Source organism: Dunckerocampus dactyliophorus, chromosome 2 (assembly GCF_027744805.1).
Source record: "Dunckerocampus dactyliophorus isolate RoL2022-P2 chromosome 2, RoL_Ddac_1.1, whole genome shotgun sequence".
NCBI classification, from domain to species: Eukaryota; Metazoa; Chordata; class Actinopteri; order Syngnathiformes; family Syngnathidae; genus Dunckerocampus; species Dunckerocampus dactyliophorus.
The window spans coordinates 28,718,343-28,734,272 of NC_072820.1; the positions used below are offsets into that span (position 1 = coordinate 28,718,343).

Sequence of the window (15,930 nt, forward strand, 5' to 3'; positions counted from 1 at the left end):
ACTTCCATGTAAAACGACTACAACTGCAATATACTGTATACATATGTTTCTTCAATGAATAGAAAAATGATGTACACTACTCGCCTATTGACGTGGAGATGAAACTTTTCATCGAAAAATACACAAAATGTTTTTTTAAAAAAAATAATTGAATTCCTAATGCAATTATAAATTCTAGTTATTGTGATGTCTTGTTGCATTGTTATTTTATGCAAACATTTTATTCATCTATTCACCACAATTAGTGTAATACATTTTTAAAAACCTAAAAACGCTAATTCCAATGCAAATACAGCTTCGTTTTGCTGTGATGTATTATTTAATTTCTAAATTATGAACCCTTATATTAGACTAGCCTCCATGGAAAGACAATGAAACATTGAAATTGCAGATAGATTTTAAAAGAGATTAAAATGTAAATTCTAATACAAATACAACTTGTATTTGCAATATATATTTATTTTTGACATTCATGGACTCATTGTGTACACTAATTGTTTTAGCCGCCATGACAAAATAATTAAACATTTACATAATGATTGACAAAATACAGTAGTGTAGATATAGCTTTAGATTGAATTACACGTTTAATTTGGAGAAAGTCTTCTTTACCAACCCCGTACTTCTGGATGAATGTCTGAAATGATATGAATGTGTTATGAACAAGTGGTGAAGGTGAGTGATTCAGTCAGATTAAAGTCAGTGTTGTGCCATATGGGGTGTGTGTGTTTACATGGTTTCCACCCGGCTGTCAGAGTCGTGGATATGGTGATGGATTTGAAATAATGATGTTTTTTGACCGACTGGGGCTAAAAGGGGAGATCGGCAATGGGTGTGTTCCGGCATTGACTGTTCTAAATGTATCCATGCTTTGTTGTGGTTTTGTTCATCCAAAAAAACAGCTATTGTAGCTGGGTTGCCAAAAAGTAGTGAATACAATTTGGTGCTTCTAGGCCTCCATGTTGTTTGCTAATTTGTAGGGTTGAGAGAGAGATGCAAGGTTTTGTTTTCCAATAAAATTGAATGTTTATGGTGTTAAGTGATTTGAACCAGTTGTCAGTGGGAGTGGTAGGTATCATAGTAAACAAGTAAGTAATTTGAGGTAAGATTTTCATTTTTACTGCAGCAATTCGTCCAGTTAGTTGTAGTGGAAGATTTTTCCAGCCTCAGAGTGTCTTCTATTTCCTTGAGTAAAGTGGGGGAATTCAAATGAAAGAGCTCTGACAGCCTGGAGGAAATGCTAAACCAAGTATTTTATATTGCCTATGTGTTGCAGGGAAAGGACGCTTGGGCTGCGGGATCCTATGAGTCTTGTGTTAGTGGCAGTAATGGAGATATTGACCAGTTTATTGTGTAATTGGAAAGAGTGGAGAAAGTGTTAATAACTGAAGAGTGATTCTTGCATTGATGTGTATGGATTTTCTAAGTGCAATAATAAATCATCGGCATACACGCTAACTTCTTTTTTCCATCTTGGATTCCTTTGATATTATTATTGTTCCGTATTGTTGTTGCAAGTGGTTTGATGAACAAAGCAAAAAGGGAGTAGTGGCTCTAGGTGAAGTGTATCGTGTCTGTATCCTATGGATGAACGACTCTCCGAAACCAAACCTGCAGGTTTTGGTTTTGAATTGAATACTTAGCAATGCACCATTTATTATTCCGAATGTAGTTCAACATCTTTTTTATGCCTTTTGTTAGATATAGATATTCAAAAATCTGAAATTTGTATAATTTCTTAAAACATTTCATTTAATTAGATCACATTTTTGTATTTATGGATTAATTATGAGCAGATTAAAAAAAATGTTAAATAAAATAATAAAAAAATAATAAATAAAGCAACTTTAGAAGCAATTTCTTTAACATTTTATTGTTTTCCAAAAAAATGAATAAAATAAAAATAAACAGTAATTTCCTCGTAAATAATTTCAAAATGAGGAAGTGGACGGTTAAAATAGTACTATTTGTGGGGTTGTGGGAAGGGGGGGTGTTCCGTTTCCTTTGCCAGCGGCAGGAAATAAGCTGCTTTGTACAACTTGACAAAAAAAAAAAAAAAAAAAAAAAAGGGAAGACCTATTGAGAAAGGTTTCCAATGACTCTTACGGTTTTATGACTAAATGAAATTCTCCCTTTTATCTTTGGAGCTGAACTCCTTTCTTTCAATCAGTAAGGCATCTGCATTGTTGTGGGCTCAAACCACACACACACAAAAAGGGCATGGATATCAAAATTAGGACGAAGGGACATGATGGATAAGTTGGGACATGATGGACAGGTTGGTCCACACTTGCTTTTTCTATGTCAGGGAATCAAAGACGCTTTATTACAAGGCAAGCCCGCATCTCGTGGTATATCGAAAGCGGACGTAAAGAGCTGCAGGTCCACGGACGCTTGTGATATGTTCTGAAGGCTGTATTAGAGGGGACAGAGGAGTGGGAAAGACCACCAAGAGGAGGTTTGGGTGGGTAAACATGCGTGCCGGCGCCCGGCCGCTTATGTGAAGGTGAGCCCGGCCTCGTTGTAGACCTTGAAGACCTTCTCGATGGCGTTGACGTAGGCAGCCGTCCGCAGGTCCAGGCCCAGGTTGTACTTGGCGGCCGTGCGCATGATTTGCTGCAGTGGATGTGTAGCGATCAGATGGAGTGTGTCAATGCACATAGATGTCACTACATTTTACAATTTGCAAACAGCCTTTATGGCACAGGTAGAGTGGAATTGCGAGTGGCATATACAGTATGTATGTATATACATATATATATATATATATATATATATATATATATACACATACACACACACACAACAAAAATATAAAATAAAAAATATAATGCTTTTGTTTTTGCTCCTATTTTTTATGAGATGAACTCAAACTAAAACTTTTTCCACATCCACAATATCACCATTTCTCTCAAATATTGTTGACAAATCTGTCTAAATCTGTCATAGTGAGCACTTAGCTCCTTTGCTAAGATAATCAAGATGCTGATTAGACTCCATGATTAGTGCACAGGTGTGCCATATCAAGATGCTGATTAGTGCACAGGTGTGCCTTAGACTGCCCACAATAAAAGGCCAATCTGAAATGTGCAGTTTTGTTTTATTGGGGTGGGGTCTGGGGACTCAGAAAACCAGTCGGTATCTGGTGTGACCACCATTTGCCTCATGCAGTGCAACACGTCTCCTTGGCATAGAGTTGATCAGGTTGTGGATCGTGGCCTGTGGAATGTTGGTCCTCTTCAATGGCTGTTGAAGTTGCTGGATATTGGCGGGAACTGGTACACGCTATCGTATACGCCGATCCAGAGCATCCCAAACATGCTCAATGGGTGACATGTCCGGCGAGTATGCTGGCCATGCAAGAACTGGGACAGCTTCCAAGAATTGTGTACAGATCCTTGCAACATGGGGCCGTGCATTATCCTGCTGCAGCATGAGGTGATGTTCTTGGATGTATGGCGCAACAATGGGCACATGATGCACGACACATGCTGTCTGCCATCTGCCCTGAACAGTGTAAACCGAGATTCATCCGTGAAGAAAACACCTTCAACTTGTTGTCTCCAACATGCCAGACGCCATCGAATGTGAGCATTTGCCCACTCAAGTCGGTTACGACGACGAACTGGAGTCAGGTCGAGACCCCGGTGAGGACGACGAGCATGCAGATGAGCTTCCCTCAGACGGTTTCTGACAGTTTGTACAGAAATTCTTTGGTTATGCAAACCGATTGTTTCAGCAGCTGTCCGAGTGGCTGGTCTCAGACGATCTTGGAGGTGAACACGCTTGGTGTGGAGGTCCTGGGCTGGCGTGGTTACACGTGGTCTGCGGTTGTGAGGCTGGTTGGATGCACTGCCAAATTCTCTGCAACGCCTTTGGAGACGGCTTATGGTGGAGAAATGAACATTCAATACACGAGCAACAGCTCTGGTTGACATTCCTGCTGTCAGCATGCCAATTACACGCTCCCTCAAATCTTGCCACATCTGAGGCATTGTGCTGTGTGATAAAAGTGCACATTTCAGAGTGGCCTTTTATTGTGGGCAGTCTTAGGCCCACCTGTGCACTAATCAGCATCTTCATATGGCACACCTGGGAGGTGGGATGGATTATCTCAGCAAAGGAGAAGTGCTCACTATGACAGATTTAGAAAGATTTGTCAACAATATTTGAGAGAAATGGTGATATTGTGGATGTGGAAAAAGTTTTACATCTTTAAGTTCATCTCATAAAAAATGGGAGCAAAAAACAAGTGTTGCGTTTTTTATATATACTGTATGTATATATATATATATATCTATCTATGTATATATATATGTATGTATATGTATGCGCACGCACACCTCTCTTTTCACACTCTATATAAAAAAATTTTTAAAAATCACTTTAATCAAAATGTGGCCAGAGTATACATCATTTTCAAAATGCAATACAAATTATTATTAATTATAGCCTTATATTGCTGCTGTTGTGGCTTAAAATTGGGAGATTAACAAAGCATATTTCTCTAAGAATATCTGTGAAAAGAAGTCAAACATCATCTCACCCGGGCAGATCTCTCCATGGTGTAGGCCAGACCAGAGTGGACAATGTCCTTCTCAGAGGCACCCTTAAGCAGAAAATGTGTAATTACAAGCCGAAACACACAAAAACGATCCTATTTTCTTTTTGTTTACTTACAGCAACTCTAGCCTGGAAGTCAGCGGTGGGCACGATGGGGATAGGTCCTCCCTGCTTGCCGAACTTCCTCTCCAGACTCTCCTGCACGGACACTAAAAGACACAACACGGTGAAGCGGTGAGATCTTTTAAAGGCAGTGCCAAAAAGGAAATTCTTCCGTCTTATACTCACTGAGTAGGTGGTAGTTGGAGTCTCGCTCGTACTTGAAGGTCAGGCGTCCGTAGCTGACGTGGTTGAGATTCTTCAGCCACTCGAAATAGGACACAGTTACACCACCTGCGTTGAGGTACATGTCCTGCAGGGGGAGCTAGCGTCAAACATCTGCCTCAAGATGAGCAAATGAGTGTTTCTCTCTGAGGAGCCTTACAGGGATGACCATGACGTTACTGGCCAGGAAGATCTTGTCGGCGTCCGGGGTGGTTGGGCCGTTGGCACCCTCGGCGATGATCTGAAGCACATAAAAACCTTACATTCTCACAAACCCGCTACCTTGTGTTTTACCTTTTTTGGTTTGTGTTTTTATTTCGCACTACCTTTTTTGGCCACTACTTTTTTTTGCCCCATTTGTCACTGCTTTTTTAATATTTTAAATTTGACACTAACTTTTTTTTATTTTAAGATGTGGCACTACCATATCCAGTTTTGTTTTTAGATTTGGCGCTCTCTTTTTTATTTTTACATATGACATTACCTTTCTTTATTTTTAGACTCGGTACTATCTTTTATGAGCACTATTTTTTTTATTTGCCTCTACTACCTTTTTTTTAGCGCAACTTGTTTGTATTTTTTCTTTTTTTTTTTTTTTTTTAAAACTACATTTGGAACTACCTTTTTTTATTCGGTGCCATCTGCTCACCCTCACTCACAAACGCATTACAACGGAACTGCCATCACTCATCTACCACCCTCCCTCCCTCCCTCCCTCTCAAAGAAACGCCACAGATAGGTGGTATTCCTGTGGGAAACTCTGTGTTGTTGTAGTATTGTCAACTTCATCATTATAGCTAAGCAACGTTGAACGGCAACATAACTACTGTCTAGCTACACAGCATTACAAATGTGCGCACATTGACTTCCTGTTCAGTGCAAATTAAGATTTAAAATACAAGTATGGGAGAATTCACCAAATACCTGGATTCTACCATAACTACATAACAAAATGCACCTATTTAATTTTTTTCTGTTTCATAAGAGTATGAAATATATGTTATAGGTTTAAAAAAAATAATTTATTATCACCCATTCTCCTTATGACTCTGGAAAAAGTCATCAGTAAATGTGCATGCAAGGGGAAGTTGCGGTTTCGGTTAGATCAAAAATCGCTTATGTCGGCGTGAGTCAGCCAGTCAGAGGGGTGTTGACTTAAATGGGTTACAATGTAGATTAATAAGCCATGTGGTAAGACGTTTTACCTTGGCCTTGATTCTGGGGGCGTTGTGACGAGTAAGCTGCTTCTCCCCGGCAGCCGGGATCAGGATGTGGCAGTCAGCTTCCAGGATATTGCCATCGTAAGGCTTGGCACCCGGGAAGCCCACGATGGTGCCGTGTTGCTGTGGAGAGCCACGTGATACTTTATCAAGTTAGGTTGTACACGGTGTGTGTTTGAAAAGTGAAAACGAGAGGAGAGAAGGGAAAGAAAAAGGAGGAAGTCTGGCGGTACCAGTTTGTAGTCCTCCAGCTGCTTGGGGTCGATGCCGTCTGGGTTGTAGATGGAGCCGTCGATCTCGCCGACACCCACGCACTTGGCACCGTACCTGTGCAGGTACCTCATAGAGTGCAGACCCACGTTACCAAAACCCTGTGGTGCACACATACACAATAATCCTCATTAGTGTTGCTCCTAACGCTTTTATTTCACTCTGGAACTTCTGGTGCAATGTCACCTCCACCGATTTAAAAAAACAAAAACAAATTCCAGCTAAATGATATACAGTATACTACACAAAAGGTTAGGGATATGCACAACTGTTATGTTAGAGAACAGCAAGTTGTGCGTTAAGTGTGTTAAGTATTGAACGGATATGTGCATTCAAAATTAAAACAGCTCAAATAAAGTTCACCTGTAAAGGTTATACAGTAGTACATTTTAGGTTCATCCTGAAATGTATCTGAAATATCCCTAACTTCTTGTGAGGAGTATATAAAGCAGAATGAAGAGTTGCTAAATCTGCAAGAAGATCTAATGTGCACATGATACAAACACTGAGAGGGATTATCCTTTTCATCCCATGAATCAGCTTCTGTGACCACATCCCAATACTTTCATTCAAAAAGATAATTGTGTGATGAATAAAAACATGCCTCCTTGAGATTTCCTTCACACTTGTGCAAGGCTAAATATAGGTATGCTGCACTTCCTGTTTCACCACAGAGCACTTCTTTTTCTGTTGTTCTTGCTTTGATGACATCACAACCAGGATCAAACAGATGGCACCACCATGATTGCTTCTAAACCTTTCATCATTTCAAGTGATCCGCCCAAGTAAATCCTTGGACTATATGTAAGCAGATGGTACAAGAAAAAATAAAATAAAAAAATAAAACATTCTAAACCCGCCAAACACTCTCACCTGGACGATGAAGGTCTTGTCCTTGAAGCCGGGCGTCAGGCCTAGCATGCTCATGTAGGACGCCTCGTTGATGAAGTTCTCAATGCCGTGGAAGACTCCGCGACCAGTGGCTGAGATGCGCCCGTGGATGCCTCCCTGGCTGATGGGCTTTCCTGTCACGCAGGCATGGGCATTGATGTCCTGTCAAGACAAAAACAACGCAACATTTTGTTAAAAAAAAAAAAAAAAAAAAAAAAAGAGCAGTTTGCAAATAGGAGTAATAATAGCCTGCCTCTATTGCCCATGAGCAGTACTGCATCCTGCTTGAGTTATAAATCCCACAAGAGGTCATTCGCTCAGCTGACCGCCGTCACTCCAAACTACCCACAATGCTCTACTCCCAAGATACCACCTGCAGGAATGTGTCAAACATTCCAAAAGGCCTGCCAAGGGCATCTGCAGCAACAGAGCACATGACGAAGCCAAAGAAGGAGCAGAAGACGACAATTTACGCCTGCACATTTTAATGAAATTTGCACAAAATCTGAAACCTTCTTTTTACATGATTTGGAATGTGGAGAATTAACAAGTACAGTAGCACCTCGTATAACATAAACCTCCTTTTACATAAATTCCACTGAACATAAAGAATTTATGTAAAGTTTTTGCTTCGTATTACAGAAGAAATTCCATATAACGTAAAGCGTCAAGTCAGTGCAAGTCTTTTTTTTTTCCCAATCAACTTTATTAATGCCTCAAGTCGGTCCAAGTTCAGACTAACACTTGGTGACGCCTTCTGACGCATCACGCTCTCATTGGCTGATTTTCGGGGCACCGCCTCCACTCTCATCTCATTGGCTGATTATCGGGGCACCGCCTACGCTCTCATCTCATTGGCTGAGTTATACAGCACGTACGTGAGTTTGTGTGAGAGACAGGCTTGTCCCTTCAAACTCCTTCCTCTTCATAGTCCCCCTTAAACTAACGTAAACAATTAAGTTAAGCATTATCGTGTAGTGCGTGTGCGTTTGTCTGTGAGACCAGCTGACTCTTGGACTCTTTGAGTCACGTTTCAACTCAGGCTAGTCCTCCTCCTCCTTCCTGCCTCCACTTGCGCTCCTGATCAAGACATCTCGTGAACGGTAGGATTGTTTTTGTTTTTCAGTTTTATTTATTTACAGTAATCTTATTTATTACCTTATTTTATATTGGAATGTTACTGTACTATCTTTATGCTAACGGTTTCTTATATTTTCCCACCATATTTGGTGGACTTTGAATATTTTGAAGTGCCAAAGGGGTGAGTTTGGGAAGATCTTGGAACGGATTAGGCTATTTACATGTATTTTACGCTTCGTATAACATAAAAACCCTATAACATAAAGGTTCTCGGAACGGATTATTTACGTTGTAGGGGTGTCTACTGTATATTGCACAACACAGCAGAAACAGAACCAATGGCGGTGTCACACTAACAGCTGAGTGGCGCAACAGACATCTTAAAAGCACACGCAAAGGCAAATAAAGTTGCTGGATGCTGACCAAACCACTCATGCTACTTTAAAAAGCAGCTACTGTCCTCTTGTTGAGTTATTTAGAAAACATCAACAGGAGGTTGCCTACAGCCACAGGAGAGGACACCCGGCGGATCATACAATGAAAGCGTTAACTGAAGAATTATGCTAATGTACGTTTTAATGTTATGGTGGTTGTAGTTTGTTAAACAAAATATCTTTGCATATAGAATGTGTTGGTGTACCTAATGTTCGGACCAGTATTGGTCGAGCATGTGTATGGCTATGTTGTTTTAATCGTTGCTGTGCGACCATTTGTACCCATCGCAGTAAATACTGTCATCTATTTAATGCATAATTGATGTCTGATTAAGCTGTGATGCGAGGAGAACAAGCCCGCAGTTCAGAGACAGAGAGAGCACGAGAGAGGAAAAGAGGAATGTTTGGTCTGGTGGGGAGGGAGAGGCAGGAAACTCGTGGAAGCAAGTGACTCACTCCTTCCACTTTTTGCTTCTTGTTTATAATAAAAAAAAAAAGGGAAGGCATGCCAAAACAGACTGAATCTGAGCTCTTAGCTGTCTGGGGAACTCACAGTGTGAGCAATGGTGTTGGCGTACGTGTCGGCGATCCATGACATTTCCCGCTCGCCTGTGCTCATGTCTGGAGCTGGGACGTCAATGCCGGGGCCTGGTTGGGGAAAGACGAAGGGGAGGGAAAAGTGAGTTTAGTGAGTCCACATGTACATTAAGAGTATTCCAAAGCATTTTTACACTTCCCTGATGCTGATGTTAAGGGTTACAGAACACAGCCCAAAAACATGAGGCGGGTTTGGTTGCTGGTATGAAGCAGGGGAGGGGGTGCAGTTATGATGCGAGTGTGTGCGGCTTTGCCTGCAGTCTGCTTAAAATGTAATAAAAGTGCATTCAACAAGCCTGACACATGACAGGCTTGATTATGAGTAACATTTTTTCCTATTTAATGTATTTTTTATTATCATCACTATCAATTCTTAAGAAGGGACTGTTGGAAACTTGCTCAAGAGGGCTTTAAAATAAATAAATAAATAAAAATACAAGAACATCACCACGAGCTGGCATATGTTGCCATTTGTGGTTTAAGACAAAACATTGAAAGGAAAAATGTTGATATTTTTCACAATTGCCAGTTAAATTGAGTGTAAATTGTCTGGCATTCATGGCTGTCACTCACGGCTGTCTCGTACATGCGTGCATGCCCATGGCACGTGCCAATGCACAGGAGCAGTCCCAGCAATGGGAGCAACCCAACAGTTTGCAGTTGTGCTGCTTTTGTGACTTTGCCAAATTCCTATCATTAGTTAACAACAAACATGGCTGGTGTGTGTTGCGTGGGCGGTGGCTTGCATGTAAGTCGGGGGGATATTTTGCTTGCAGCAAATTCGAAAGTTAGTGTCCTCTAACCACCTGCATAATTGTTGCAAACAATACCTTTAAGCAATCATTTTTAATGTGCTGTTGTCTTTTCTTCTATCTTGGGGGCTGTGAAAGATGACATTTTAAATCTTGCATGGACTTGAAAAATGCTGTTTTTACAATAATATTAATTTGACGTTAGTATCCCTGCACACTTGTCTTTTACCCTTTGGGAACATAATTGCGCTGGAAAGGGTATTTTGGAGTCTAATAATTACACATATGGAGTACATTAGTGGAGGTCAGAAATGTACACGGCCTGCACCAATAGTGTCAATAAAAATACTACAAAAAGGGGGCATGGCCTCACCAATGAAGCCCTTCTTGGCCAGCTCGATGGTGAATCTCCTGGTGATCTTCTCCAGCTCGTTATCCTGCGGGACAACCAGGGGATGACAAGTCAAGAGGCCATTTTCAAATTGTTTGTCTTCCTCCCTCCCCATCTATGACTAACTCAACCTTCCCACAGGAAATACTGGATTTGGTGAGGTTTGCGTAAGGGTGGAGCAAGCTGAGGGAAAGCAGCCGACGATGCATGACGGGAGCCTCAGCGGGAGCCTGTAATTTGCTCATATGACACAACTAGGCATGGGCCGGTTAGCAGTTTCAAGGTGTACCACGGTATGAAAAAGTCATGCTTTCAAAACCACTAAAATTGTGCGTCAGCAGGTTCTACGATATGAGAGAAAGTACAGGTCCAGTGCAGCCACTATGAAAAAAAGTCTTCTCTTGGTTTTTAAATCGCTAAATGGTCTGGCCCCTTCATACTTATCTGTCTCTGTTTATGTTCACGCTAGAACAGGGGTCACCAACGTTTTTCCTTGTGAGAGCTACTTTTAGAAAATGAAAATGGCCACGACCTACTCATTTTTGTAGAAATGATTTTCATACCTTATTTCAACCCAAACAAATCAAATATGCTTGTTTTACCAAAACATTCACAAAATGCTGGTATCCACAACTCTGCCCATTCCGAGTACAGATACAATAAAGATCATATAGACGGGTGAACAGATACAGATAGTGGTGTACCCGCTCATCCCTAATATGCACCGCGTAACATCCAAGCAGGTGTCAGGATTGAGCAACACAGCGACACAGTTTGGGTAATGTGCTGCAAAATATGCTGCAACGAGGTCTCATCTACCAATCACTACTTTTCAGTGAAGATTGTTCAAAATAACACATTTTGGAGCGTTAATTATAATACCGCCAAACCATGATATTTTTGCCTATGGTTATCATACTGTCTCAGAATCTCATACCAGCCCATGCCTACATAGAATACATCTCTTCTCATGGACTACCACTACCACCATCTTCTGTGTCGGCGGGAGGGGTTACTCACAGAGTAATTCTTGGTGTTGATCTTGACGCCGGCCTTGGCTCCTCCAAACGGCACATCTATTATAAAAAGGAAAATCAAGAATTCAAATCAATGCATGGAGCCCAACACCCGGTCTTTTGTCCATATAAAAGTGTCTCCACATACCAACAACAGCACACTTGTAGGTCATCAGAGAGGCCAGAGCTTTCACCTCGTCCACGGACACGTCTGTGCTGTAGCGGATACCTGAAGTGGGTGGAAACATATGTATAGCAGCCCCTTTTACACAGTTATCCCACAAAAGTGCCTTAACAAACGCAAATCTTTACCTAAATAGCGCCGGGTCAAAAAACATTGTGGTTGTAGGCAACCTCCTGATGTTTGAACACCACAAGATGGCAATACAGTAGCTGCATGACATCTACCTCTCCTCTGCATGCGCTTTAAAATGTTGCAATTCAGCACTTGGTGGGAAACTCACACATGGTACACTTGCCATGCTGTTAACAAATTACCTCATCAGCGCTGTTGGGCAGTTTTTGGTCGTTACTGCAACTACAACATTGGCTCTCGCTGCTGTTGTGCAATATGCGTATTAAACAACCATTTTGTCAAAAAGTTTTGCTTTCCACTTTCTCATGCAGTCCAAATCATTTAAAGTAAAAAAAAAAAAAATTGACTTGTTGGATATTATGGGAGTACAAATTTGGGAAATAACAACCTCAATAACATATTTTGCTAACTCAAAGCCAAGACAACCACTACTCACCAGCCATGAAAGGCCCTGATTAAAAGACCATGTCTGTCATTAAAGCTACAGATTACGTTCTCTGCAAGTAGCACATATATGCGTTAGTTACAGGTCAAAGAATGCCTGGACGACATCGCGTGTGTGCCAATCAGAGCTGCAGTGCGTCCTCCTTTCATTCATTCCAGCTGTCAGGATATTACGACGGCTTTAAACACGCGTATTTGTGTGTTTCTGCTGGTGCTATTCTAACATGCTGTGTTTGGGATTGTCTCCATTGACATCACGGCTACCTAAAAAGCATAGAATGTCCACATCTGCGGTATTGCAGACAGTACTTTCCATGTGAGTCACGCCATATTCAATGAAAGCATCAAGGCAGGCAAGGAAAAATCTATCTGGCGTCCCCTGAAAACACAGCCTGATCTCTCAGCTGAGTTATCATGCGCACGAAAGACAAGGGTGATGTGGGACAATCCCGAGCTCTGTGATCAAATTAAAAAGATTGGAACAAAAAGCGGGTGTGGTTAACCTCATCCCCTCACCCCCTCCTCGCCAGGCCTTTCAAGCACCAAGACAATGACATCATCATAGCAACCGAGGCCACAAATCACAGAGCACAGTCGGTGGAACTAAAACTGGCACAGCAGCCAAACAGCGCATTTGCTCACTTTACGTGCTCAATGTTAGTCATTTATTTCCACCTTCTTACAAGAACTAGACTCATGGATAGTCGACGACTTGTATTCCTACTTTGCTCATGTGACTTGCCAGCTTAAATAAGAGGAGAGAACAAACAACAAAAGCAAAAAGACTGCCTTTCCTGGACTGAAAATTCACAAACCAACCACTTGGGGCAGTATTATCCCAAATGCTTACTTTTTATGCATTTTGGCATTTTTGTGCAGGGTATTCCAATGTAAAATGGGTTTTAGAGCCAAAATCTGGCCAAGTATGAAAACTGTCTAATTAGAGGACTGGGCTGGGCTGTTTTGAACCGAAACTGATAAAACCGTGTTGCTTGTTTATAAAACAATAACTGGAAATGCAAACATTTTTAACAAATGAACACGAAGTGGATGTTTTTTGCCTTTAAGTTTCTATCTTAACACTAAAACCAAAGGACATTGCTGTTAATGTTGAGTCTGGGCTAGTGCACGGGCATAATGGTGGAACACGGTGCTCTTGTTGTAGCAGTGTTTGTGTTGTGTGTGACAAACTGTCACTCTATTCATATTATATCGCCTTCATTCATATAGCAACATATGTACAGCCACAGAGGATACTCAAAACGTGGTTTATGTACAACTAGTGGCCTCGAATGCACATTACAGTGAAATTTTGACATTTTATCTTTACATTTATCTTTATTATGGCTGTGTAAACATATCTTAACAGAGACTTTTATTTTATTGTGTGTCATTGTGTCACTTTCTAATCAAATGTGTTGTATTTATGTCATTATATGACTGAAATTGTCCTCGGGTGTTGTCATTTTGTGTGATGGCAAGCTTACAAGTGCCAAGAGAACATTTAGCATGAATATAAATTGAGGGACGGATGTGTCTGAATGTTGTCGTTACTGCTGCTGGCTAAACATGGAGCACTTTTTTTTTAGCACTTTACAGCCAGTAAATACACACCATTGTGTGTGGATGCCATTCGTGGGGACAATGTTTTTTTTTATTTTTTATAAGAGATATCGTGTATCTCCTGCAGGCATGATGATGATGCAAAGCCAGACCTGGGGGAAAAAAAAACACACCCTTTGCACTTTGCAGTTGACTGTGAGCAAAGTCAAGGGTGTCTGTGCTGCATTAAGTGATTCAGTTCAAATCAATAAATGATTAAACCCTCTGAGGGACAAACTGCTTTCTTGTGGACTTGAATCTGGATTTTGCTCCAGGTGGGGTGGACAATGTCAGCAACATAATCGTGCAAGTTTAGCCGAGTGTATTTACGTATAAAAGCTGCTGTGTGGACCATCACTTCTCCCCAGAATAGTCCACAGTCCAGCAGGTGCGGCATGAGTGTTAATAGAGGCATGCGTGACCTTTGACTGTGGACGCCATAGCAGCATGAGTCTTCCTGCTACTGCGGAACCCTCCCCCGTCTGCCGACTGACAAATAGCAGTGACTGAAAACACAACCACCCCTCTACCACACTCACGCCACTTCCTATACATCACAAACTACCCAGAGTGCACTGCAGGAGGTCACAATGCACTTACAGTAGGCCTGGGACTTGCAAGGGTCAAAGATGACCCTGTGACACACACAAAAGCATTTTAAACCAATGGTGTGTGTTTTGTGAATTAACTACCTTAATAACAAAAACATACATTGCTCATTTGTGGAAAAAATTTTGAAAGTGGTCTGCTAAAGGAAGCCCACATAAAAGAGTCATGTGACCCAATCGGAAACAGATGTTAGCAGCTAGCATAAAATGCGAACTAGCCACAGGTAAGCCAGAAGGTCATTTAAATGCAAGTTCAAGTCGTAAAAGTGCAAGTAAAAATGTCACCAGCTGTGAGTAAATGTGTGTAACGGTACACCAGAGTGTCAGTCTTGTTACTTGGCCAACTCCAAAACCGCTAAGTAATGCTTACTGATGCTAAGCTAATGCTAGCTGCTGTCAGAGGAGGGCCACCCGGGGGAAGGTCCCGGCTTACCTCCTTTGCAGGGCGTGCGGTGCTGGCTGTGCTGTGCGCGGTAGCCCTCCACCACCTCCCACTCGCCGTTGTCCCTCTTGATGGGGAAGGAGACGCTCAGGACGTGGTTGCACGGCTTGATGATGCGCAGGATGCCCCGCACACGGTGCCGCTTCTGCTCAGGGGTCTCGCGCGTCCGCAGGTCCTCCACCAGCTTGTCCTCCACGATGGCGGCGCCGCGGTCGAAGAAGCCCTCCACCATGCGGAAGAAGTTGGGGTCGTCGGGCTGCTCCACCGCGTCAGCATAGCGGCGTACCCGCAGCAAGGAGGCGGAAGCCGGGAGAGCCGAGTCCACACAGCCCGAGGCCAGAGCACTGCCCGCCGAGCGGCTCAGCAGCTCCCCGAAATAGCGATACATGACGAGGACGAGCTAGCGGCGCACACAAGTCAAGTGAAAGGGCGACAGGCAAGGGGGATGCTTGGACTTGAGACGCTCCTCACCGTGTCCTGACCTCCGGTCGACTGGGGAATGGCATCCCGTGTGGGGGTTTCCTTTAAAAGGCAGCCGAAGTCAAGGAGCGCTCCCAGGGGCGCACACGGAAGAGGAGGAACCTAAGCGTGCGCGCTCACGACTCTGCACCATTTATTCAATCGGAGAGATGAGCGAATTAAAAAAATCGAAACCAACCACCTTTTTTTTTTCAGCTAACTATGAATTTGAAGCAGCCACGCCTGATACAGTATAGTTAATCCGCAGCCACACCGTGTGAACAAAAGCATTGGAACACTACATGACGTGAAGAAAACGTGCAAATGAAAGTGGGGGTGGGCGGATCGATCCAAATATCGACAGTATTGATACCAATTGTATAATATATATATATATATATATATATATATATATATATATATATATATATATATATATTGTATTAGTAACAAAATGATGCCACACAATTTGATAGAAATGAAAATGATCACCCTATAGAGGGGGGAAATCAAAGACACCC

The 15,930-nt window shown here is 42.1% G+C and overlaps 1 protein-coding gene across 1 annotated transcript; it reads right to left on the minus strand.

The window, feature by feature from the left end:
- Nucleotides 1–1,823: 1,823 nt before the first annotated feature.
- glud1b (glutamate dehydrogenase 1b) lies at nucleotides 1,824–15,649 on the minus strand. The gene is made up of 13 exons (XM_054766751.1): nucleotides 14,942–15,649; nucleotides 11,687–11,767; nucleotides 11,543–11,598; nucleotides 10,505–10,568; nucleotides 9,336–9,430; nucleotides 7,251–7,430; nucleotides 6,341–6,478; nucleotides 6,093–6,230; nucleotides 5,048–5,128; nucleotides 4,852–4,975; nucleotides 4,681–4,772; nucleotides 4,547–4,609; nucleotides 1,824–2,616 (listed from the first exon to the last, which is right to left on the minus strand). The coding sequence occupies exons 1-13, from the start codon at nucleotides 15,336–15,338 to the stop codon at nucleotides 2,497–2,499; spliced, it is 1,629 nt and encodes a 542-aa protein (XP_054622726.1). The 5' UTR covers nucleotides 15,339–15,649; the 3' UTR covers nucleotides 1,824–2,496.
- Nucleotides 15,650–15,930: the final 281 nt, after the last annotated feature.